This window comes from Camelus ferus, chromosome 17 (genome assembly GCF_009834535.1).
Source record: "Camelus ferus isolate YT-003-E chromosome 17, BCGSAC_Cfer_1.0, whole genome shotgun sequence".
In the NCBI taxonomy this organism is placed as follows: domain Eukaryota; kingdom Metazoa; phylum Chordata; class Mammalia; order Artiodactyla; family Camelidae; genus Camelus; species Camelus ferus.
The window spans coordinates 3,550,463-3,576,690 of NC_045712.1; the positions used below are offsets into that span (position 1 = coordinate 3,550,463).

At 35.8% G+C, this 26,228-nt stretch overlaps 2 protein-coding genes across 3 annotated transcripts in view; one reads left to right on the top strand and one right to left on the bottom strand.

The window, feature by feature from the left end:
• Positions 1-26,228, bottom strand: part of CNTN4 (contactin 4) — an 813,748-nt gene that overhangs the window by 538,363 nt on the left and 249,157 nt on the right. The window lies entirely within an intron of this gene.
• On the top strand, positions 861-18,788 carry LOC102509160 (60S ribosomal protein L29-like). The gene is made up of 3 exons (XM_032458062.1): positions 861-901; positions 10,169-10,172; positions 18,172-18,788. The coding sequence occupies exon 3, from the start codon at positions 18,204-18,206 to the stop codon at positions 18,663-18,665; it is 462 nt and encodes a 153-aa protein (XP_032313953.1). The 5' UTR covers positions 861-901; positions 10,169-10,172; positions 18,172-18,203; the 3' UTR covers positions 18,666-18,788.

Sequence of the window (26,228 nt, forward strand, 5' to 3'; positions counted from 1 at the left end):
CAATATGTACAAGCTACTTGAATATAGTTCCCTGTGGTATACAGTACAAAATTGTTATTCATTTATTTTATATATATATTAGTCAGTATCTGCAAATCTCAAACTCCCAATTTATCCCTTCCTACCCGCTTTGCCCTCTGGTAACCATAAGTTTGTTTTCTATGTCTGTGAGTCTCTTTTGGTTTTATAAACAAGTTTGTTTGTCTCCTTTTTTTTTTAGATTCCACATATAAGTGATATTATATGGCATTTTTCTTTCTCTTTCTGGCTTACTTAGAATGACAACCTCCAGGTCCATCGATGTTGCTCCAAATGGCATTATTTTATTTTATTTTTTTATGGCTGAGTAGTATCCTAGCCCCTTCCCCTTGATGCTTTGTTAAAAAGGTACGATTACATTTGCATTTTCATTGTAACGCTAAAACTACAACTTGAGATTTCCTAAACAGTTAATGAAAACATATCTCTAAGAAGAACCCAAAAACTTGAAGTACAAATATTAATTCATCAAACATTGCTGAGTACCCCGTAGATGCCAAAATATGCAAGATTCTCAGAAACCAGGCAAAATTCAATCAAGCGGTTCCCACTGGAGAAGTAGGCAGGGTCGAATATAAAAAGAAGTATAAGAAAGGAAGATGGATGGTCCCGAGAAGAAGAAATTCTGGCTGGTGATACAACTATGTCATGAAGCTATAAATAGGATAACTGAATCATTTGCCTTAAAGCCTGTGCTTGCTAGATAATGTCTGAGATTTCAAGAACATACAAACGGTATTTTTCTAAGAATAACTTTCATAGCAGGAGGATTGGAAGAGTAAATCACTACCCAATATGGGTGTATCCAACTAACGAGAGAATTGAGGACAAATATACATGTAAATGTGCATCAGACGTGTCCGTCACCAGGAGAGTGGATCAAGAGCTGGGATACTTTCATACAAGGGGATAACAGACAGCAATGAAAGGAGGGCACATGTAGTACATGAAACAACATGTATGAGTCTCAAAGATATTACGTGGAGCTAAACAAGCCGGATACAGAAAAGGGCATCCTTTTCTGATTCCATGTATATGAAACTTAAGAACAGGAAAAACTAGTCTACAGTGACAGAAGTCAGAAGACCAATTGCCTGAGGGTAGAGAGGTATTGACTGGGAAGAGGTGAAAGAAAACTTTTCCCAGTTAATGAAAATAGTCTCTATCTTGATCTGGGTGATGGTTACATGAGCACGTACACTGAGCTACATACTGAAGACTGAAGTTTTTTACAGCGTGTAAATTATATATAAACTGAAAAGGAGAGAATATGCTTCAAGACGCAACCACCACAGAATCAAAGGAAAAGAGGCACAAAACAATGAAATTTACATGACATACACAGGGTAAAGGAATTCAAAATTTTTTCCCAGTGACTTATTTCTCTATCCTAGAGGAAAGAGAGGGAAGATGGAGACAGTGAAGGAGAAGAAAGAAAAAAAGGAGAAAGAAAAGAATTAGTCCAGTGAATGACAGAACAGAACCCTGCAAAACTTCCAGTATGAAAAATAAACTTTCCTTTTGAACAGCTACTCCATATACTAAACCAGGCAATCACCGAAGGCTGAAGCTTCTAAATCTTTATATCAACAGTTTACCTTCTCCTCAACAAATGCATTTCATTAGAATTTTATTAATTAGATTTCAGACACTTCTGTGGGTTGTATTAAATAAGCAGCTCAGTCCTGAAGAAGCAAGTATGTGTCATGCATGCCAGTTTTCTTATATATATATATATATATATAAATATATAAACATTTATTTATATATATATAAACATTTTTTACCAGTTTTCAAGTTGACTGAATAACCAATGAAAGGGAAGAGACTGACTATATTAATGCCATCATTTTAAATGTAAAGTCCAGTCGAAATACAGACATTGTACTTGGTGGGCTGGTGCTTACTCTGAACAAACAAGATTACAAAAGAAAAGCAAAACAAAACTGTACAGTCTTGAGGAATAGTTCTGGCACTTTAATAATACCACATATTAGAAAAAATAACTTAGTTTTGCTTGTCCAAGATACCAGTCAGGCTGATGTACTACTAGCTTTTAAAGCAGAGGGAGCTAATTCACCCCTAAGCTTATTCACGTAAATAAGCTCCTGTAGTCTTTCATTTTTGGTATGTCACTAAAGGACATGTATTCTAAAGCAATAACATTGAATATATACCTGGAATCAATTTTCAGTGTTAATACATTCTTCAGAACCCTAGAGACTGGGTCCTGACTTTCCAGAGCAGTTTTATTTTGGCCACCAGCAATGAAATTGGCTACATGATATATGAGGTTATGAGACAGAATATGAAAATAGGAGAATAAAAAAGTTATCTTCAAATATCCTCTGAGAGGATAAAAATGGAAGATTACCATTTTACAACTGTCAAAAGAAAGGATTAATTTTAAATCATTTTCTATTTCCACTGCCTGGTGTGGTAAAGTTGGATGAATAAAAGGCCATTGTCTTTATTCATTAATTTCAAGAGATTGTTAGAAGATGGAAATCTTTTGGAATTATTATGCCTCTGTAACAATCTTTATCTAAAAACTATGACTCAGAGAATACTCTGTTCTCTTCTAACTGTAAATGTTGTTAGAAGGATGAATTAGAGACTTGCTGTCAACACACGTTTTCAGTGTCTGCCCCACAAAGTTCCTTTGAGGGTCTTTTGTCTGCCTTCACTTGCCAAGATACCACTTTATCAAAAGAACTTGACTGCAATCATTTCTCAGGGTATACAAATATCAAATCATTATACTGTACACCTGAAACTAATAAAATATTATATGTTAATTATATGTCAATTTAAGGTAAATAACTTGATTTAAATCAGATAAAGAGAAATGGTTCAATGTACTTCACTGATTTCTGAAGTTTCTCCTTGTAAGCCAACATGAGCTAGATTAATGACTGTAAATACAGGTACAAAATGACTCAACTATGGTATAGCTAACTTTCCCAAACACTGAAATCTGTGTCAATGATCCAGTGGATTCCCTTCATGATGCAGTGATAGCTAGATACCAATGAATCATACCAGGGAACTGTTTTCTGCAGAAACAGTAAGTTCAGAGGTCAAGATAGCAAAAAGACAATGTCTCTATACAAATGCACATATATATACATTTAAAAATAAGATGAAAATACTTTTGTAAATATTAAAAAATATAGAATATATATTAAAGTGCAAATTGCAAGCATATATACATAATATTACCAACATACAGTTGACCCTTGAACAACACAAGTTTGAACTGCACGGGTCCAGTTACATGCCTATTTTATTTTCAATAAATACACTGAAAAAAATTTTGGAGATTTGCAACATTCAGAAAAAAGTTGCAGACAAACCGTGAAGCCCAGAAATACTGAAAAGATTAAGAAAAAGTTAGGCATGTCATAAATGCATAAACTAGGTGTAGATCTACATATAACATACAAAATAGGCATTAAAAGTCAAGTGTTTATGTTATTAATAAGGCTTCCAGTCAACAGCAGGCTATCAGCAGTTAAGTTTTGGGGGAGTCAAAAGTTATATGCAGATTTTCAACTGCAGTTGGGTGGGTGTTGGTGCCCCGAAACTCCACACTGTTAGAAGGTCAACTGTGTATCATACCTACAGATAATATAAGCGCATATTTCTTTGAAACAGAGACTAGGTATCATTCTACATGCTTGATTGTATCTTTGAAATTCATATTGAAATACAGCCTAACCATTCTTAGAGAAATGAAAGAAACTGCAATGGGATCTGAAAATAAATGTTGACTACAAAGTTATGGCTTCTGTAGTTATGAGCTGATTTCCTATATATATGAAACTATCCCATGCACCTATTTTATAATAATATTAAAAAGATACCTGGAAATTTTCAGAACTTTTTGAAAAGGTGCAAATGTTTTATTAAAAAAACCTACAAGATGAGTATGCTTTAATTCTCTGGAATTCATAACATTTTACAAGACAATCCTAAAGCTCTAATTTTGTTCCCCTTAAATGCTGGGTGTGTAAACACAACTGTGGTTCATCTTCCTTAAATGATACAGATGTGAAAGATACTCTCGTAAAATGCAGACCTCATCTGACTCATTAGCTGAAAAGGAGATACTATCATACAAAACCTACCAAATGTGTCCAAAGACAAATCGCAAAGTAAGCCTTGCAAATAAACTCCAAACTTAATATTTTGAAAGTTATGAGAACTTGAGTAAGTTATCAACAGGCATGTCCTCAGTTTCCCCATCTGTACAATGAGAAAACGGTTCTATAATGGAGTCTAATATACTTTCTATGTCAAACCATGACATATACTATTATCACATCCTATTCTGTGATGAAGCTGTATTCACTTCCTAATAATGAACACATTTGTCCTACAAAAGAGTACTTATAACACATATGGATACGTCAGTATTGTTATTATCTCTCACTTTTCCACAGGGTCTTTCTGAAGGAAGACTTGGGATCTTCTGCCTTATCAATTTATTAAAATGAACCACTTGCCCAAATAAACACACTGAAGGCGCCCTTCATCCACTCTATTTATTACATAAACCACGACTAAGTTTCCGAGAGTGGCTCTCGGCGTCATTCCATTAGCAAATTGCTGGCCTGACTCCCTAAATGAGAACTATAAATTATACCTCTTACTACTATTTTTCCTAAAGTACATTTTCCTAATATTTAATTTATAAATCATTTCCCAGATGTATTAGTAATAAATGGTTGCAGGCGGCAGACAGGTTCCCAACAAGAGAGCATCATGCTTGCTGTTTACTGGGAGGCCTCATTAAAAAGGCATCAAGAGAAAGCAAAATAAAAACAACCTTGTGAACCTTGGTAATTGGTCTCAAGGGATATGTAATTCTGAGGCATATCAATACAGGATTGCCCCAGTACCACATCCCTCTTAGATTGTACAAAAAAATGCTCATTTGCTGATAGAAAGTTTGTATGAGACAGTAGCTTACGGTCAGAATGAAAGCCAAGCAAAAATAACTGCTCCTTAATTTCAGATATTTTCTCCCTAAGGCAGTATTTTAATAGAATAACCAGTCTAATCCTCTTGAACTACCATGCTGCTCAGAAATGAAGTAATTGTAAACAAATACGTCACAACTGTTCATCATGTATGTAGAAGTACATGGATATGTTCATATATCATGTACATAATACACACACGTATTAAAGTGGCATGGTCACTGTTTCAGTTAACAATTCAGACGTATCACAAATGGATTATTCTGTGGAGATTTATTAATCCTTTTATTTACCACTTTTTAAAATACTGGCTTTTCTTAAAGCAAGACATCCCCCTGTAAGGAGCGGGACAACTTTTCAGCATTTGTTATCCATCAGACCTCAAACTTGACATTTTGACTCATTTTGATGATCAATTTCCACATATTGCACTATTTTCACCTTTTCATGACCCAGAGGAGGGTTATCATTCCCGGGCGATAAGTGAAGAAGTGAGTCAAGCAACACATGAAGTTAAGATAACCAAACCACAGACATAACACCCAAACTTCATTCCAGTGTTCTTTATGTTTGTTTTATGTTATGACTTCTCTATATTTTAAGGCATTCTTCCACATGGTGAGATAAATTGATGGCAATTATGTTATGGAAGTTATCAGGTCTTGGTTGATCCGTAGATCAAGTGGTGTATAAAACGAATTTGTAAACAAAAAATAAAGAAAACCCTAAAAGTATGTCAAATCTCAGCATGATTCTTTAGATATATCTGGGTTTCTCATAAGTTACTCGACAACGGATTCATCTCAATGTTTTTTCATCTTTGTTTTGAGCTAAAAGTGACAAGTAAAAATAACTTCTTTTTATTATGGACCCTCTCTCCAGATACAAACCTACCTGTTATGTTATAAGTCAAAGCTATTTATTATTGCCAGCATCAAATAAAAAACATAAACTAAATAAATTAACTAAGTATTTTAGATGCTTAATGTTTGTATCTGTTTTATGCAGAAAAAAAAAAATCTAATGTTAGATGTTGGAATCCAGAGCATCGGATTCAATTTTCTTCTCATTCTTGGTCCACCTCCTGGCATAATCATGTACAGATATATTTGTCCATTCACAAGTAACTTATGGACTAATAATAATCTGGGTAGTAGTTTGAACATTTGATCTCAGGTATTGGCTGTATAAATAACACATATAAATTTATTGATCAGTTGACTAAATGTAAACTTATATTTATAAATTTCTGTCAGAAAAATCGTACATTTTTAAAATAAAATATACGTAAGATACAGAAAATAAAATTTACTAGTTATTCTACCCAGAAATCATCAGGCAGCATTTTCTTAGAATTCCTATGAGGTTTAATTTAATCATCCTCCTGCTATTGGACATTCAGGTAGTCATTCCAATATAATTAATAACATTGTGGTGAACATTTTCACACATGATTTCTTGGCAGAATCTTTGGTTATTAAAGTTATTAAATAAGATTGACAGATTTCTATTCATTTGCTTTTTTTTTTTAACACCATAAACAAAATATTTACCTGACCAACTCATGCAAGGATACAAAATATTGTTTAAAGCAACAGAATTTGAGCTGAGGTTCAAGTAAAAAGCTGCACTGAACAGAAACAAAAAGCAAAAGAACAAATATTATATGATTCCACTTATAAAATATCTAGACTAGGCTAATTCATAGAGACACCAAAAACAAAAACAAAACCAAACAGATCAGAGGTTACCAGGAGCTGGGATATCAGAAGGAATGGAAAGTGGTTGCTCAGTGATTACAGAGGTTCCCCCAAGAGATGAGGAAAAAAAGTGTGAAAACAGATCCCAGTGATGGCTGTACAACACTGGGAACATAACTGATGCTACTGAACTGCACACTTAAAAGTGGTTAACATGGCAGATTTTATGTTATATGTATTTTAATACACTTTTAAAAGTTTCATTGATGTCAACATATAATAAGTAAAACCTATCTAATTCAATTTTAAACATAAATATGTAGCAATAATAGCAAGTTTTTGAGTATGTACTATGTCAAAGTGCTTACCTATTGTATCATATTTAAAACCCACAATAAGCCTATGAATACTAACAATAGGGAAACTGAAGCCTAATGAACTCAGGTATTTTTGCATGGTCTTACCAGAATCAGGACTGATGGACTGATACCACATTGGCATAACTTAAAAGCCACTGCTTTTAATTATCATGTTGTCTAAATTACATTTCAAACACTTTGTTTGTTACAACCTCTGACTTGTTAGACCTATTTTCCATATAAGTAAAATGAAGCTCAATGAGGTTACAAGAATTAATCCAATATTACAAATCTACAAATAGTATACGGGAGAATCAGACTTAAAAAAACTATTTTAGACTTAAAAAAATGGCCAAACTGGTACAGAGAATTGCCATATAATCTTCATCCATCTGCTCCAATGTTAATCCACATAACCACAGCCCCATGATCGAAACAAGAAACAATACAGATTGTACCAGTGTTTTCACTAATGCCTTTTTATTTTTCTATAATATGATATAATGTAGAATATTCGTAAACAATTTTGTAGAGTGTCCCTCCGTTTGGGTTTGTCTGGTCTTTCCTCATGATGACATGATGGTTGTGTATTTTTCTCAAGAACAAAACAGAAGTAATGAGTGGACCCTTCTAAATGCATCATGCCAGAGGTCCATATAAACTGTATGTCTCATTATTACTGATGTCAATCATGATCATGGTTCTTAATCATGAACAACTGGTTAAGGTAGTGTCTGCCAGGTACTGCCACTGTAAAGTCACAATGTTCCCCTCTTTAATTAATAACAACTTATGCAGAGATGTTCTTAAGTAAGAAAAGCTTGTTTTCCCCCAAACTTTCATTTACTAGTTTTAGCATCCATCAGTGGTTCTTTCCTCAACAATTACTCTGTGGTTTTCTACCATTTTCCATCTTCCTTATTCCTTGCATATTTACTGACTGGAACTCTTGCATAAAGATGAGCTGTGTCTTCTCTGCCATCAATCTATCTACCTAATCTATCTATCTATCTCAGTATGGGCTCATAATTATTTATTTTATTCTATGGGTTAAAACTCAGTTTTATAGTTATTTATTGGGGTGCTCTAATTTTCTAGCTTTAGTCATTGGGAGCCCTTTCATGTTGACACCTGTGTCCTTTGACATAACCCCATCTCTTTCAAGCACTCCCTTACTTGCAGCAACAAAGATGCTCCAAGCTCATCTTGCACTTTCTCTGCCCCAGTCTTGGAATAAGCCACTTCTGCAAGGAGCCCTTAGACAGTGGTATTAAATATCATTAAACAATGGTATTTAAATACCAAGACACAGGCTCTAGGTGTGCTCACTGCTACTGGACTGTTAATATTTCTAAGCACCCTCAAACTCCCAATAAACAAAGCTTGGAAATACATGTATTATTCTAATAAAGAGCCAGATATTTTATCCTGGGGATTTCACTCTCCTTAACAATATCCTCCCCTATCCTGAAGTTGGTTTCTAATTTGGGAGGATTCATAAATCAGGAAGGAATAAGGAAGTAATAATATCAATGATACGAATAGTTAAAACAGAAGAAGGGATAAAATAAAGGCCTGTTTATCTTTATTAAGCTAAGGACTAGCAAATGTTATTTACACAGAGAGGAACTCTAATATACTTGAAATTACAGGTCTCCTGCATCTGAGCAAAACTCTCTAGCTCATGGCTTTTGTTTCCATATCTGTGAGATGGGGATGATTATCTCCATCTCTTACAGATAAGAAAATAACATGACATTATAATAAATGTGAAGGTATTTTTATACTCTAAGATACATGATTTTGTGTGTATATTTCTGTCCAATATAAAAATGCTTAATACAAAAACAGTTACCAGGCTATGATGTGCAGAATTCTAAATACATCCCTCCGAGATTCCTATTTCTTGGTTATTCCATCAAACATGAATCTAGGTGCTGCTTTGAAGGTACTTTGCTGATGGAATTAAGGTTATTTATCAGCTTTCTTTAAAATAGGGGAGTTATTCTGGATAATCAGTGGAGCCAATGCCATCATATCTGTTCTCAAAAGCAGAAGGCGGCAACAGAAAAATCCATTGGAGGTACCTGAATAAGAAGGTGAGGACTGAGAAATGAGGATGAAGGGGAGGACAGAGAGACATTTGAGAAGAACCTGACCCACCATCTCTGGCTTTGAAAACAGCAATGAGCCAGGTACGTAGGTGGATTCTAGAAACTCAGAATGACTTCACAACAAAAGCCAGCAAGAAAACGGGGCCTGGAACTCTACAGTCACATGGAGCTGAATCCTGCCAGTATCTTGAATGATCCCAGAAAAAGATTTTACCCTCAGCACCAGGAAAACAAGAAGAAAAAAACAAAAACAAAAAACTTGTTGATCCCTTGCTTTCAACCTTGTTAGACCCTCAGCAGAGATCCATGCTGTGCTCATACTTCTGAGACCTGAAAACTGCGAGCTAATAAATGGGGATTATTTTAAGTTGCTAAATTTGTGATAATTTGTTAGAACAGCAATAAAAACAAATACACCAGGCTTCTGCAGAAGAAAAATGATTTAGAGAAATAAAACAATTCTTTTCCTCACCTATGTCAACCACAGAGCTTCAAACATAATGATTACAGTTGATTGATTATAGGAATGAGAAAGATTTGATTCAAGGAAATTGAGAAAGTATTATATGAACAATGTGCACTTGGTGTTACAGAGTCCACTATATAATTCCAGTGTTTCAGTATGAGAGTGATCTGAGTCACAAACCCACCTATACCAATTTTCTAAAGAGCAACATGATGATAGGTAGAAAGAATTCAGCATTTGGACTTGAAATCTTCCATAAAAGTTAATCCAGGCTGTGTTTAACCCAATCAGCAGCCAAGGAACCTCTAGCATTTCATCACTTTTCAACCTGAATTTCAAAAATCTTTGATATGGGTACATATTGTAGCTATTTTGGTTTAAGTGAGATAATGTAAATTAAATTCTCTGAAAATTAAAAATATATAAACTCTCATCAGATTGGGTACAATATTTAGTGACTCAGAAACTGACTAAAATAATTGCTGGTGGTCAGATTGGTCTAGAGTCTTGTCTTACTAAGACTCATTCACAATTACTGGCTATAGTACTTATCTCATGGTATATTATCTCTCATTGTAACTTCATGATTATAAGTTTAGTATATTAGGATGTGGGTTGTTGTTTGCAGTTAATAAAAAGAATAGGAGTGGAGGAATGGAAGGATACAGAATGACATTATGGTAACTCTAAAGTTTCCCATCAATAAAAAGGACACTAAGTAAATAAAGTAATTTCTAAAATTCCCCCTATTCCTTGTTATGAGTTGAATTTCTTCTCCCCTCCTCCCATCTCCCAAAATTCTTATCTTGAACTCCTAACTCCTAGTGCCTCAAGATATGACCTAAATGGAAAGAGGGGCATTGCAGATGCAATTAGTTGAGTTCGTACTAGAGTAGGATGGGCACCTAATCCAATTTGGATACACACATAGACACAGAGAAAGAGACAGAGACAGAGACAGAGAATTCCATGTGAAGATTAAAGCAAAACTCAGGGTGATGCTCCCACACACGACAGAACAGTAAAGATTGACAACAAACCCCCAGCAGCTGGGAGAAGGGTCTGGGGCAGATTCTCCCCCACAGCTCTCAGAGGGAGCCAACCCTGCAGAAACCTTGATCTTGGACTTCTAGCCTCCAGGTCCATGAAACAACTATTACGGTTATTTAAGCCACCTAGTTGGTGACACTTGGTTATGGCAACCTGAACAAATTAATGCACATCTCTATTCAAGACAAGATACTTAAGGAACTACTGCAATTATCATTACCCAGCAAAGGACATGGACCACTTAAAGGACTTTCAAATATCTCTAATCCATTTAAGTCTTAAAAAAAAAAAAAGAAAAAAAAATAACTTGAACCTTAAAGAAGGTCGGAATCGTTACTGCTCTATTTTAAAAGAAACTAGTGGATATAAGATAGTTAGAGAGGCTTACTTAAAATCAAAGAGATGCTGGACGAAGCCTGAAAATGAAACTTGAAAGTTTGAATCCACACCTCCTTTCTCCAGGCTATTTGGGCAATTTTCATTTGTCTCAAATCCTCACACTTACTCCTAAACTCAGATGGGAGAAACTATCCAACAGAAATGGTCAGTAAGCTCAGCCCTGACACTGTATTTTTAGGACAGGATGAAGTCCCATTTTATTTGGCTGCAAGGTGGAGTAGGGAGCAGAACCCTGAAGGAAGGCCACAGCTGTCCTAGCCAGGCCATTCCCACAAGCCTGTTGTCTTGATCAGTCTGTCAAACCAAAACTGCTGGAGCGGCTCAAGCACAGTTCCAGCAGGGCAGGTGTCACGTACCCCGTCTTCATCCATTTCTCTTTTATCAGATTACCTTCCAGCAGCTGTTCTCTGCCCCAAGAGGAGCCCTAACACATTTTACATTCCCAGCCAAACTCCCCTGAGAAATACTCAAAATCCAGGTACCGTTTTGCCAGTGAACAAAATTGCTTCTGCAGGATTAAAATATTCAATCCTTGAGTTTCTGGTTCAAGTTTGCCTTTCAAGGCACTGTGGTGAACCAACAGCTACCCTTGTGTGGTGAAAGTTTTAACCTCTACAAAGTCCACAGCCTATCTGAAGAGTAAACTATTACTAGCTCGAGAAGCAATTTGGAATCCCTGAAGGAAACATCAAACTAGGCGTACAGTTCATTCTGAATAAGAACAAAATAATTCTTTTTCTCATTTGCTTTCCTCCCCTTGAATTACTCAAATTGTCTCCATCCCTCATCCCACTTGAGAAGAGCAGCAAAAAACAAGATCAGAAACCTATTATTTTACAGAAAAAAAAAAAAAAAGAAGTTCTAAGTTGTGAAATAATTTACACATGCAAGCAGATCCAGGTGGAAGCTGGCTTTTGTTATCTTAACTTCTGGGGTGACAGTCCAAAACAGCCACTGTGCTACATTGCCCACAGATACCTGACCGGTTTCCCAGTGTCAGCAGGGAGCAGTTTATCGACCTGACTCAGACGAAACATGGTGCACTAAACAGGACAGCACACAAGGAGTCAGGAGACCTGATTTCTCCATCTGGTCCCACTACTAACAAGCTCTATGACCGTGGGAGGCCTTTTGGGAGCTATCCCATATTCAAGTAATGAGCCACATGATCTCTGAGGTTCTCCATTTCTAATCTCAAGTTATGAGATCCGAATTGTGTAACTGACTCCCCAAAACCTACTAAGAAACAATTCTTGATTGTGATTTTGGCAAATCTGGAGAATAAACCTACATACAGGCTGATGAGAGTGGGAATAGCGAGGTCGATTTTCTCTCAATATTTGGCATATACTTTACAGTTAGAAAGAGAAGCAAAAATTAAAATGACTACTTATCATGTACTAAGTTCTATGCTAGTTTCTCCACACACTAACCCTTACCCTGTAAGAATCCCATAAGAATTCTCCTCAAAGAGGATCATTTTAAACCAAGGGAGGGAAAGAGGGGGGTGGCATAGATATTCAGTTAGAAACTGAACGTTGGAGCATAGTGTCTCTCCTGTTATGAACAGTATAATCCAAACTAATTCTGAGTATTCATTGGAACACTGGGAATAAAAGCCATCACAAAGTTCGTTTCTTTGCTTAGAGGCACAAAATTTAGTAACCAAATATTTCATTTTTAAAATGATAATAGGCATGATTCTTGCACCATCATTCTGATATAGTCATGTAGAAAATATTAATTTTTATTAATAATCTGGAAACATTAAATTGTTACTACATCTACATTTTATAATTCTCCATTTGATTCATGGAACTAGCATTTAGAAGCTGAGCTCTGTTACTTACTTCCCTACTTATCTACAGAAACACAATCACACACCAAGTGACAAGGGAAGGTTCCATGGTAAACATGTGATTCCAAAACCTTGTAATATGGTTTAAGAAAAAAAAAAAGATAGTATGAACAATGGGGAAATTTTCAAAATAATACAGGAACAAGTTTCTGATTTTGTTACAGTAGAAATGTTTCAAATAAAATAACATGGTGGTATTTATCAGGAAAGTTGTATAAAGAAGAAAGGTCTTGAAGGAGAAAAGGTGCTACTTTACTGAAGGCAGAAAACCTGGAAATCCTAAAAGGACTAACTTTCAACCTATAGAAAAGTTAGTTACATAAATCCTTCCTGGGAAAACCCAAACCCATCATTATTCTCAGTTTGTCTGCCCACATTAGATTATATTACATGATGTACACAGTTACATTTCTCCTTGATATATTTCATAACTAATACAATCACTCACATCTATTGATTTTATTTGAAGAAAAATGGGGAGGTTACTCTTTACAAGTAGATTCCAACCACAGCCTGATTATGCGGTGAGCTGGTAATGACAGAAACCATTTGGTTTCTACTCTTCATTAAAAATAAATACATGTTTAAATAAGATTCATAGTTAGTGTACTGAGAATCTGTATACCAGGCCAAATCCATTATTACCCAAAACTAGAAATAACTGAAAGGATTTTTTGGAAAAGCGTCCTGATGTAATAGGTGAATGCAGTCATAAATTTATTGAACAGTTACTATATGCAAGGCAAAAACTAAGTATCATTGTGTATTCTCTCATTTGATTCTCTCAACAATCTAATGAGACAGGCAGTATTAACATGTTCATTTCCAAGCAGGGAAAACAGGCTCAGGGAGTTTATGTAATGAAGCAGCATAGCTTATTTTCAAAAACAACTCTATTCCACTCCAATCTGAAATCACGGATGGATCCTAAGATATTCATCATGAAAAAAAAAAAATCCACTACATGAGCACAGTCTTGAAACTATGGTCACAGAAGTGACAATGCCTTAAACCTTACATGAGTTTAAAAAAAAAAAAAAAGACTTAAAGAAGACACCAGACAGGGCGCAGCAAGAGAGCAAACTTAAAATGCTGATCCTGGCTTACTATGGCCAATGACGAGAAATCTAGGGACTAACCCTAGAGACTAACCCAGGGCAAGAGCAATTCAGAGTAGAAAGGAATCCTAGAAAAACATACATACTGAGCAAGAACAGAAGGGTCTCCAACCAAAGGGATACCTTTTTATTCCCTACCTTCAATGGCTCTTTCTTAATAGAACATCTAAGTCAAGCCCTGCATATTGCTTTTTTCCAAAATGTTGTTCTGTTCCTAAATTGTTACAGATTTCTAACTTACCATCTTTCATTGGTTTAAAATTTAACATTCATCTAACAAACCAACTTCTGAAAATGCCTGATTCTTACATTCTACAGATTCACTCAAAGTCCAAATATACAATCCAGATCTTCATGCAACAGAATGGAAGGAGTCATACTGGGTTGGCAAAACAGAACGGAAAATGAGCCCATCATCTGTGATCTATGGTCATTTCCAAGAGTTTCAGGGAACTCTTGAGTTTTGGTAATATGCTGCCAACAGTGATGGACCAGGAACTGGATCTCAGAAATGCTTTGGTTATAAAGAGACTTTTAATACTGAACCAAAGCCCAGTCTCACAATCCAATCTTACTAAACCTACCTGCAGTAAACCTACATCTGTACATTTTCCGCCCTTAATGCCAGCTTACTGGATTCACCTCTCACAGAGAAAATAAAACCAAGAAAATATTAATTTTTTCAAACGATAGCTGTTGGCTAGGAGTGGAAATGGGTCTAAAATAGGTACCATATCCGTAGCACCATATTATCAATGAAATAAATCCATCTAATTGTCTTTTGGATGCATGTTTGCTCCTAGTTTTGCATACACAAAACAATTTATTTAAAACAGAAAATGAATTATTTCACCCTAAAGGGGAAACGTCTTTTTTGTTTGTTTTAATGTGTCCTACAATTACGTGGCATAATCTCTTTCATTCAGAAAAACCCTTTGGAAATGTATGTTATTATTCAAGCATACTTAAAATTACAGGAGATTTCCTAATTTTTGATACACTATTATTTATCTTTGAAGTACTGCATGTCACAACCTGGCCTCTCTGGCCTAACCAGGAAAATTATCTCTATTCTTAACATTTTCACATCAGATAGGTTCAAGCAAAATGTTAACTTGTCATTATGTTATAACTGGCCGTACAGAAAAAATAGTGCAATCAAGGGGCTTTTATCTCCTAGGTCATTTTCACATTTAGCCATTTTTGTAGAATGAATTTTCTCTCTGTTTTCCTGCACCAAATTTAACCTCATAAAATTCTTTCTGAATACTGTAATCTGTTTTAATTTAAGTCAAATAGGACTAGCGTCACTGCAGTGTACTCAAAGTAATAAAGCTACTGAAATTCCTATTAATAATATGAAAGTTTGCAGAGATTTAGCAAAATAATTATTTCTAAAATAATCTCCAGGAAGGGCTAAGCTAGTGAAACATACATAACACATTTATTTTAGCATAGCTAACCACAACATACATTTCTACCTTACTAAAATTTATATTGATAAAAAACACCCATTCAAAATCATTGGCTAGACCAGAGCTTTGGTGTAATTTCCTTCTATAAATTGTAATGTTGAGCAGTGTGGCATTTATAAGTTAAGACTGCTGTTGTCTGAATTAGATAGACTCATTGTGTGTATACGTAGAGAGCGTGCTTCTGAAATATTCAGAAATTGCTTAAAAAAAACTGCACATAAAATGAGACTAATCTTATGTTCTCAAAAAAGAGCAGCCTTTAAGCTCATATATTTTCCACATAAGGTTTTAAAATGAAACGACATTACATATTAAAGAGAGAACCAAAGAAGTCTGGGAGGCTTCATCAAGTATTAAAGCTAAGTATCCCAGAAAAAAAACAAAAAGGATCATACATTCTTAGTTCCTTGCTTCTTTGAAGAGTTATAATTCGTATATGAAAAATAATGTACTTACTAGGTCAGATGTCTGCTTTCAACAAATACTGAACTTATCTTTAGCACAACTTCAATCCTTGGTGCATTATTTATTTCCTCCTTAGCAGCAGCAGAGATGCAAGACGTTCCAAAGCTCTACTTTCAGATGGTTTTCTTCAACCACAGTCTTTTACATGTCCTGTTACTTGCTTCAGCATCTATGAAACAACGCCATCCTTCACGATAATCAAAACCCTTGAAGCAATCCACATCTGCTTCCTTATACTGACTTTCAAAGCTACTTGCAAAGAAGAAAAAACTCTCTGCTTTGCTTTGTATTTTATTTTAGAAAGTTGCATGGGTTGAATATTCCAACTCCCTTTAACATACCACAGAGCACTAAATGGCAGGAGTCACATTACTGCAGCTCCTTAGATTATAACTGATAAGGTGGGCCTTTCACATTTATACTGGGTTCTGAGGAGCTGATGCTGTACCGGTTTAATAATTAATAATTCATGGAGCCAAATTACAGCCTTAGAAGGAAACAGCCACTTTGACTAGTTCTTTCATAATCCTCTGATTTATGTGTGACAGCAGAGAAGAGTTCTAGGAGAGGTTAAAAAAAAAAAAAGTCCCAGACATAACACTTGAGTTTTTAAAATTAGTACTGTCTTTGCACAAGCTGGGTTTGTTGTGGCATCATGGGAGTTCTACCTCTCTGAGCACAGCCAATTCAAAGAGACAAAAATATCATTTTCAATGAGCATCTGGCTAGTGAGGATGCCCCGGGAGAAGTAAGAGATGCAGGAGGTTGGGGGAGCAGGCAGTAAATTCAATTCGAGGGGCATTTTGGCCCAAAACAGGGGAAGATTTCACCAGCCGTTCCTAAAAAGCAGCCTTTAACAGGATTTCTGAGAAAACATGTCAGGTTCAAATCTATCCTCTTTCTCATCATCCCTCATACCTGAAAACAGAGCGTCTAGAGACACAGTCACCCTGCATGTCCTATGTGTGACTGTATTTTCTGTGCTTACTCCCTCATGAATACATGGCCATGCACCATCATTCACACAAAGCAGTTTCTTCAATGCCTGGGCTGCCCATAATCTCTAAGGCTTAATAATTAAAAAGGATATTTTTATTAAGGAATAATTTACACACACTCAACTGTACATATCTGGAGTTTAAAGTTCAATCCATCATCCTACCAAGATACAGGATATTTTCAGTCACTCCAGAAGTTCTTTTTTCTCAGTCAACATCCTGCCCTCAAAGGAAGTGACTCCTTTCCTGAGAGATTATATTGCCTATTCTGGTGTTCTATACAAATGGAAACAATCAGGACACATTTCTTTGTGTCTGGCATCTTTCATTCATTATGTTTTGAGATTCATTCATGTTACTGCTTTTCATTGCTGAATAGTTTTCCACTGCACGAACATGCCACCATTTGCTTGTATCTTCTTCTGTTGATGGACACCTAGGCTGTTCCCAGTTTTATTTGAGATTATAAATACAGTTCCTATGAACATTCTAAGACAAGGCTCTTTGTAGACATGCTTTCAGTCCTCTTGGATTAATTTCCTTGCATATAAACATAATTGTTAGGTCACAGGGTATATTCATTTTAACTTTTTAACTTTTTATGGAACTGTCAGACTGTTCAAACAGTCCAAAAGAACTGCATCATTTCACATCCACACCTATAATGTATGAAAGTGCTAGCTGTTACCCACCAGCACCAATACATATTGCTGTCAGTCTCCTTCATTTTAGCCATTTAGTGGGTATAGAGTGGTATATCATATAGTCTCAATTTTCATTTCTCCTATAGCTTAAGGTGTTGAATACTTTTTTCATATGCTTATTGGCATAAGGCTCAACCTTCACTCATTGTTAATGAAGCAGGTTTTGAGTTAGTGGTAGGTCAAAAAGAGATCTTCCACATAGGCCCAAGCCACAATGGTTTCTGAAACAATACATCTAATGAAACACTATGTTTCCATTCAGCCAGGCCATCCCCGCCCCCACGATCAGGAATGGCTCATGCTAACATGGAAACCCTAAGACCTATTTCCCATTCTGTACTACTTCTTTTATTCTGGTTTGATGATGCTACGCCTTTTGGTGATGTTTCATTCTCAACATTTAAAAATAATTTCCTTTACTTCTTTCTCTTGCGGTCCCAGGCGATTTGGGATCTCCCAGCTCCGGTGCAGGCATGGCCAAGTCGAAGAACCACACCACACACAACCAGTCCCGAAAATGGCACAGAAATGGCATCAAAAAACCCCAATTACAACGATACGAATATCTTAAGGGGGTAGACCCCAAGTTCCTGAGGAACATGCGCTTTGCCAAGAAGCACAACAAGAAGGGCCTGAAGAAGATGCAGGCCAACAACGCCAAGGCCATGAGTGCAAGTGCTGAGGCTATCAAGGCTCTCATAAAGCCCAAGGAGATCAAGCCCAAGATTCCAAAGGGCAACAGCTGCAAGCTCAGTCGACTTGCCTACATTGCTCACCCCAAGCTCGGGAAACATGCTCATGCCCGCATCGCCAAGGGTCTCAGGCTCTGTCGGCCAGAGGCTAAGGACAAGGCTCAGACCAAGGCCGCAGCTGCAGCTCAGGCTCAGGTTCAGGCTCCCGAAGGCACCCAGGCCCCCAGAAAGGCTCCAGAGTAGAAGCTTTCATCTACTGATGTGAGGATATAAGGACTAGTGTGACCCCTGGGCTGCTGTCTGCATGGGGCTCATGTCTACCTGTGCTGTTTAGACAAATAAACCTGAGGCAGGATCAAAAAAAAATTTCCTTTGTAGATTAAATGACACTCTTGTTGAAAACTTTCATACCTAAAACTTTAGCTTCTACTAAAGGAGGTTGGACTAGGATAGACTGGTATTTAAGACATCCATAGGTAACCCTGGCCAAAACGTGTCTCTTGATTCTTGCTTTACTTATTTGTAAGTAAGAGAAATAGCTTTATTTTAGGGTTGTTTTGAGGATTAAAACTGACAATTGGTATGTGACTTATCTAGACTCATTCAGAGCAGCGATGGGAAGGAGATGGTAACAGTTTGACTCCTATACCCAATCTAAAGGTGATCTTTATTCGCACTAATAACTATTTCCTTTCAGTGAGCTAGTGGATTAATGGCGATTCTTTTCTATATTTCATTTGATCTCTTCAGGTATATAATTTATCATCTGCAAGCTTCAACGATGATAATGGTAACACTTAATTATTTATAGTTTATGTTTACACAAAGATCATAGAAAAAGAAGGTAATGTGATTTGAAATGTTCAATATTATTGTACTTTATATAGTCTCAGTAATCAGACCCATATAAGTAAGTGTTTTGATTATTTTATTAAGTACGTATTTGCTAACAGAGTAAATAAACTATTTTCCTCTACCTATGTAAGTACAGTAAAATAAAAAGGAATATAATCCATATAATTCTATGAAAAAACTGTTCCAAGAGGACTGTCTGTTTAGTATTTTCTATACACTAATGACAGGAGGAAAGAGACCCTCAAGAGTTTGTGGAAAGATAACATATGTTATAGGTTGAAGTGTGCCCCTCTACCAACCAATTCATCTATTGAAGTCCTAACTCCTAGCATCTCAGAATGTGACCTTATTTGGAAACAGAGTTGTTGCAGATATAATTAGTTAAGACAATGTCACTAGGGTGGGCCTTAATCCAATATGACTGGTGTCCTTATAAAAGGGGAAGTTTGGAGACAGACACGCGTGAAAAAAGTCAATGTGAAAATGAAGGCAGGAATCTGCAAGTCAAGAATTCCGATGACGACAAGCCAACCACCAGAAGGCAGAATAATGGTATGGAAGAGGTTCCCTCATAGCTCTCAGAAGCAGCCAACCCTGCCAACACCTTGATCTAGTCTTTCTAGACTTGAGAAGCGTGAGTCTATAAATTTCCCTGTTTTAAGCCACCCAGTTTGTAGTACTTTGTTACAGCAGCCCTGGTAAACTAACAAATGGGTAAGTCAAGATTTCCAGAAAGAAAGGCTACAGAGAGTCAAGCTCATGAAGACTGTGCATGTATTTATAATCTGATGATAACAGGCATGGTAAGTTGTAAAGCAACACAAGATACTTAATGACTAGGACTTGAAGAACATGAAGGTACATAGTTTCCAAACGAGGTACTGGAAGTGATAAAGGGAGAAAGAGAAGGAGCTAAGTCTCTATCAAATCATCACATCTCTACCAGGATGGAGCTGATTAAGGACTTTGTGAAGAGGCATCCTCACATGGGAACAAAGTGACAACTATTTTCACTTCCTTGATACTAACTTGGCCCTTGACAGTGTAACCAAATGGATGTGGGAAGGCTGAGAAACAGTCTGGTAGAATTCAATTTAGCATCCTGACATGGGGTCATGGAGCAACATTTTTCTTGGCTGGGCATAACTAGCAGGGTGCAATTTGGAGGAGATTCAGTTCTATTCTGAACTCCATAAGAATTGCCACAATGGCTCTAACATCTTGATTGAATCAAGATGAATAAAAATTCAATCCAACTACTTAATGCTGTTGTCCATACTTGACCCACTGGACCAGCAGACTGAGAACACCTACATAAGGGGTTTTACTTCACTTTTCCTGAAGTGGTGAGTCATCCCAGTTCTTACAATGAGCCCTCATGGGTCACAAGCTCAATAAAAAAGCTAATTACCGAAGTTTTTACGATCAGAAGTTATATTTGATACTCAACTATCAGTTTATGAGAGAAGCAGTTCCAAGCTCAAAATCCTTACTGGGATCATGTAGCTGATCAACACATATAATGTTCTGCAGCCAGTTATCTGTATCTGTGAAGGCATCACATGTAAACATCCTTTATGCTCCATCCTTCATTCACGCATGATAATATCCAACAAAGTAAGGATCAATTTTCTCTGACATATATGTTTTTGGAGGAGCCATGCTGGTAGAGTTTTGAGGTGTGGAACAGGAACTGAAGTTAGAAAGCTGAGTTTGTACTTGGTTTTGCTTCCCTCTTGCTCTGTGACTTTGGCTAGTTATTTTTCTGTGTTCATCATATAACACATGGTGTTTGCCATTTTTCTTAGGGTTTGTCAAAGCTTCATCTGTTGAATTTGATAATGACTCTTGGCCATGTAGGGCTGAGATAATACAATTGTAAAAATGGTCATAAAAGGGACTAGCATGGATTTAATCAGGAAACAAGGAGTCAAACGAGCATTTTTAAAATAAGCACACACTAAATGACTCTAACACACTCTTATTATGTACTACTCTGTTTCACTTTTCTGCTTCAGTAATTTTGGATTGCATGCTGGTTATTATATTTGAAGATATGGAATGTATCCAGCCCCATCAACAAAGGTACTTTTGGGATACTAGCCATTTTATCATGTTAGCATGATGCCCACAGGTAGTATGGCAGGGAAGGTTAATACTGAGGCCATTACAAACTAAACCTGGCCCTTGTATTATAGTCCAGCCATTCAGACCCTGCAAGGAACACCTGATATTAGAATTTTAAGCCAGATAATAACCATTATGAATTCTGCTTTGCAACTTTTATTTTATAACCTAAAAAATGCACTTAAAGAACACTGTATCTTCTGGAAGAAGGAAATGCCTTTTCAGAGTTTATGTTATTTAAAAGGCATTCAAATGAAAGCTTAGGTTTAGCAACTCTCTGAGCAAAATTCCCCAGTGCAAGGAATATATAAAACATAAATTTAGAAATTAATGAGGCTTGATAAAGTCTCAGTTCTATGTCTAGAATTATGTTTTTGTAAAACTATTCTCATTCTACAAATATTAATCTGCATCAAAAAAGTTAGGTGGAAATAAAATTTATGAATCCATTTAGGTTACTCCTAAATCACTAACTGCATGGAGAATATTTAATTCACATGTTTCTCTCAGAGTATGACCCATAAGGTCTTTAGCTGACCTACAATAAATTCAGTAAAATAAATAAAAATCTTAGGTTTTCACATCAGTTAAGTTTATAAACAAGTAGAACATGTGTTTCCTTAAGTATACTTAAGGTTTTTAATTAGGGCATATCAGTATTTGAAATTGCTTTCTAATGATTATTTTGTTCTCTAATGAGATAGAAACTTTGGCTAGATGCATTTTTCTTTTAAGTTTGATAATTTCAGACTTAAAGATGGTTTTAATATTAGTATAAAGAATTACTGTGTGTTCAAATTCCTCAAGATTGGTCAAAATTTAGAATTTTACTACATTTTATCTATCATTTCTATTCTCTTTCTCTCTGTCACACTACAAATACATTCACACATTTTTTTCTTGGATCCACTGACAGCAAGTTGCAGACATAACAATTACTTAACTCCAAATAATTTATTATACATTTCTTAAAAGGAAGGACATTCTCTTGCATAATCACAATAAAACTATCAAAATCTGGAAATTAACAATTATATAGTACTATTACCTAGCATAAAGACCGTACCCAAATTTCCCTAATTGTACCAATATTTTTTAGACCGAAAGCTAATCTTAGATCGTATACTCCATACACTTGATGTATCTCTTTAGTCTCAGTTAAAATGGAACAGTTAATTCCTCAGTATTTCTTTGTTTTCCATGTCCTTGAAATTTTGAATAGCATGGATAATTATTTTGTATAATTTGGATTTGTCTGATGTTTCTTCACAATTAGACTCTTCTGTGACTTTTTTTTTTTTTGTATTCTCCTCAGTGTAACATATTAAAGGACATGATGCTGAATCACTTGATTACTGATCACATTAACTTTGATCATGTGATTAAGATGGTGAACCAAAGATTTCTCCACTTTAAAGTTTCTATTTATCCCTTCCTGGGCAAAGGGAATATGTCAACCAAGGAAACGGATAAGGCCCATTGTCTTATAGAATGCACATCTTATCAAGGGATGTAGACTATTTAAAAAATGAAAAAGAAAAGAAAGAGGGAGGAAAAAAAGGGAAGATAAAGATAGCGAAAGAAGGAGAGGAAGAATGAACAAACGACAGATGAATTCTGGTATCAGTAAGTCATAGCTGAAAATGAGACTAAGGCTCTAGGTTTTAGAACAGGGACAGTTAGGGCAGAGCTGGGGCAAAGTCTCTCAGAGGAGGTAAACATTTCCTCTGTGAACAAAAGAGTGAGAAGGCTCCAGCCCCGTGACCGTCTATCAAGGGGGAAGTGTTTACTGACTGAAACTCAACAGACAGAAATAAGCAGGAGTTAAAATCCGATTGTTTAGACTAACACTGGAAATCAACAACACGTCAATAAAAACTAAAAACTAAATCAGACTGTTTAGGCAGGTTTCCAATCATGTGAAGACTATGCAGGCCATAGCACGGAATTTGGATTTTATTCTGAGAGCAAGCCAAGAATTCGCTTTTGGTAATGAATTGCTGAATGTGGCAAGAGATGGGAGGAGAGGCCAGGATAGGTTCATCTTTGGGCTCCAAGCTTTTCATCCACTGAGAATGTCACTGCACTGGTTGCATGAGAAAACAGTTCTTTTTATTCAATTTTTTATTCATTTTTATATCTAGAAAATTCAATTATGAAAGACAGATTAACTATATGTATGTAGTATATTATGTGATTAATCCCTAGAAATGTTTAAATAAACATATCTATAACTCATCAAAAATATTTCCAGCATTTAACTCATCATTTTAAGTACCTTTTGCAGAGAGAAAAGACAAATTAACTGGTTTCCAAAAGCATGCATTGTTTAATGTCTTGTATTTTAAAATTTGCTCTACTGACTAAATTTGGAATAAAAGCCTTTGCCAAAGTCCTAATACCACACTTAATTAAGTTGTTACACAGAAATCAAAAAGGATAGACCCTAATTATCGTTCAACCATGTTTTCAGAAATGATGGCACTCTTCTAGAACCCCAGAGTTTGCATGACATGGTGCAATTTTAAAATAAATTTGGTTCACACTTTGGTCTTGGGAAGACCAGCTCTTTGTTTTCCATCTTCTGATGAGACACATACTGCAGGTATAATGGGTGGAACATAAGAAATAATGAAGAATAATGGAACTGTATCCCTTAAAACTAGTACCACAAATCTTGCAGGAAAAAACAGCAGAACAACTCAAGAAAACCTCTGAAAATTGGCTTTTGGGATAAGAAATTGGAAATAGAAATGAAAGTGAAATTCATCCAGTTAGCTACCTTTAGGTTTCTGATAATTAATATTGCTTATAATTAAGTTGTATAATTTTTAAAATATGTCCTTTAAATATTTCTTCTACCTATTAATCATATAATAATGTAGTCAAAGTCCTTTAGTGCTAAAACAACTAAAATGCAAGAGGGTAGTTTATTTATTTATTTATTTTGACATTGTTGTCAAAATAAAACACAGAAATTATATTTTCTTTGATAAAAAATAAATTCACAGTAGGATCAATGGTCTATGCCAATTTTATTTTTAAATGTCCTTCTCTTTACTGTTAATAAAGATTTGCCTTGAGAATAGTAGAAATAACTCCAGATTAACGCATATTAAAAGTGATTTGCAAGCAGTCTGTAAAGACATTACTTTCACTGACTAGTAGAACCACAGCCCTTGGTTTATCAACAGACTTTTTAAGAGACAGAGAACAAAATAATGGACTGAGTCACAACTAAGTAATTTTTAAAGATAATAATCATATTCTAAAAACATTTAGTTCATTTAACTTCATATTTATTTAATATAAGGATAGGTTTTATGACTGAATAATTCAAGATGACATGCGAAGTGAACATTTATTTTTTTACTATAAAGAACGTAGTAACAAACATTGGAAGTCACTTTAGAATGTGAGGTTAGCAAGTTCAAAACTCTAAATGCTATTTCCTCCCCTGTAGCTAGCTTTCCTGACATAAAGATGCAAAGCCAGAAGACAGGGAAAAATCAAAAGGTGGGAGTTCTAGATTTGCAGATACTGACTTATAATATACATAAGATAGATAACAACAAATTTATACTGTATAGCACAGGGAACTGTATTCAGTATCTTACAATAACCTGTGGTGAAAAAGAATATGAAAATGAATATATGTTTGTTCCTATATGACTGAAGGATTGTGCTGTACACCAGAAATTGATTTGCTATACTTCAAAAGCAAAAGGGAGATACTTATGGGTTTATTACGTAAGTTGTATCCTCCTTCACCAGCCATCAGTAAATAGGTCGTCTTTAAGTGAAACGCTCAGTTGCAGCTATGTCTGATCTCAACTTCTTATGGTAATTACCTCCTATGTCCAAAGTAATTTTTGAATTATCAATTTATCTTTACCCTATCCATGCCTTTTAGTCATAACCCCCTTAAATAATAAGAAAAGCTTCCTTTTTGTTTCTAAAGAGGAAAATATGCCCTTCGCCATTAATTTCTTTAGCTAACAGCTACAAACAGAAATATCGTTGCAATTTTCATACATCCCCTTAGAAATGTTTTAGCTTCAAGCATTCAAAATATTTACTGTTCCCCCTTACAGAAGCATTTCTAAAAATTATTGCTAAAAATGCAAACATATTTTCCAACAAATATTTTAAATGTAAAGTAAACATACTTCACAAATAATAAAGTAATTCCAAGAAACCAAACTATTATATAGTACTCTGGGATCTTGCTGGTTAGATGAACTGGCCCCAGATGGTGAAAGCATTCTTTACTGTCTGAAGTGCTCACAGTAAAATAGTCTCACAGAAAAAACTAGGAATTGTACATTTCGATGTTACAAACTTACCACCTGGCCACTCTGCTGCCACTGCACAAAGGCTGAGCAGACAGCAGTGTGATTTGGGGGAAAATAAGAAAAACAATCCAGTCAAGAAGAAAGCAGAGATTTAATTAAATACACATTTGTTCTTCCCTTCCAGGGACCATGCTGGGCAATGAGGTAGGAAGATGAATAGTACATCAGGGCCCTTCCGTGAGGAATTCATGGTCATATAATGGCACAAATATATGAACAAGTGTGTTGTGACAGGACACTGAATAAATATGTGACACCTATAGTAACATGTAATCACTGTGACATGGAGGTGGGGTGATATCTCTCTTTTGAATGTTAGGAGGTTTCTCAGAAGCGGTAGCTCAGCCCACATGTGTTTATTCCACGTGTAAAATACTGATGGAGCATTGCTGTTGGTTGCATTGTGTCTCCCCCCAAAAGAGATGTCCACTTCTAAATCCCTGGTGCCTGCGAATGTGACCTATTTAGA

What these genes read in the sequence shown, in the direction of transcription:
- LOC102509160 (XM_032458062.1), top strand. Translation starts at nt 18,204, where the DNA reads ATGGCCAAGTCGAAGAACCACACCACACACAACCAGTCCCGAAAATGG.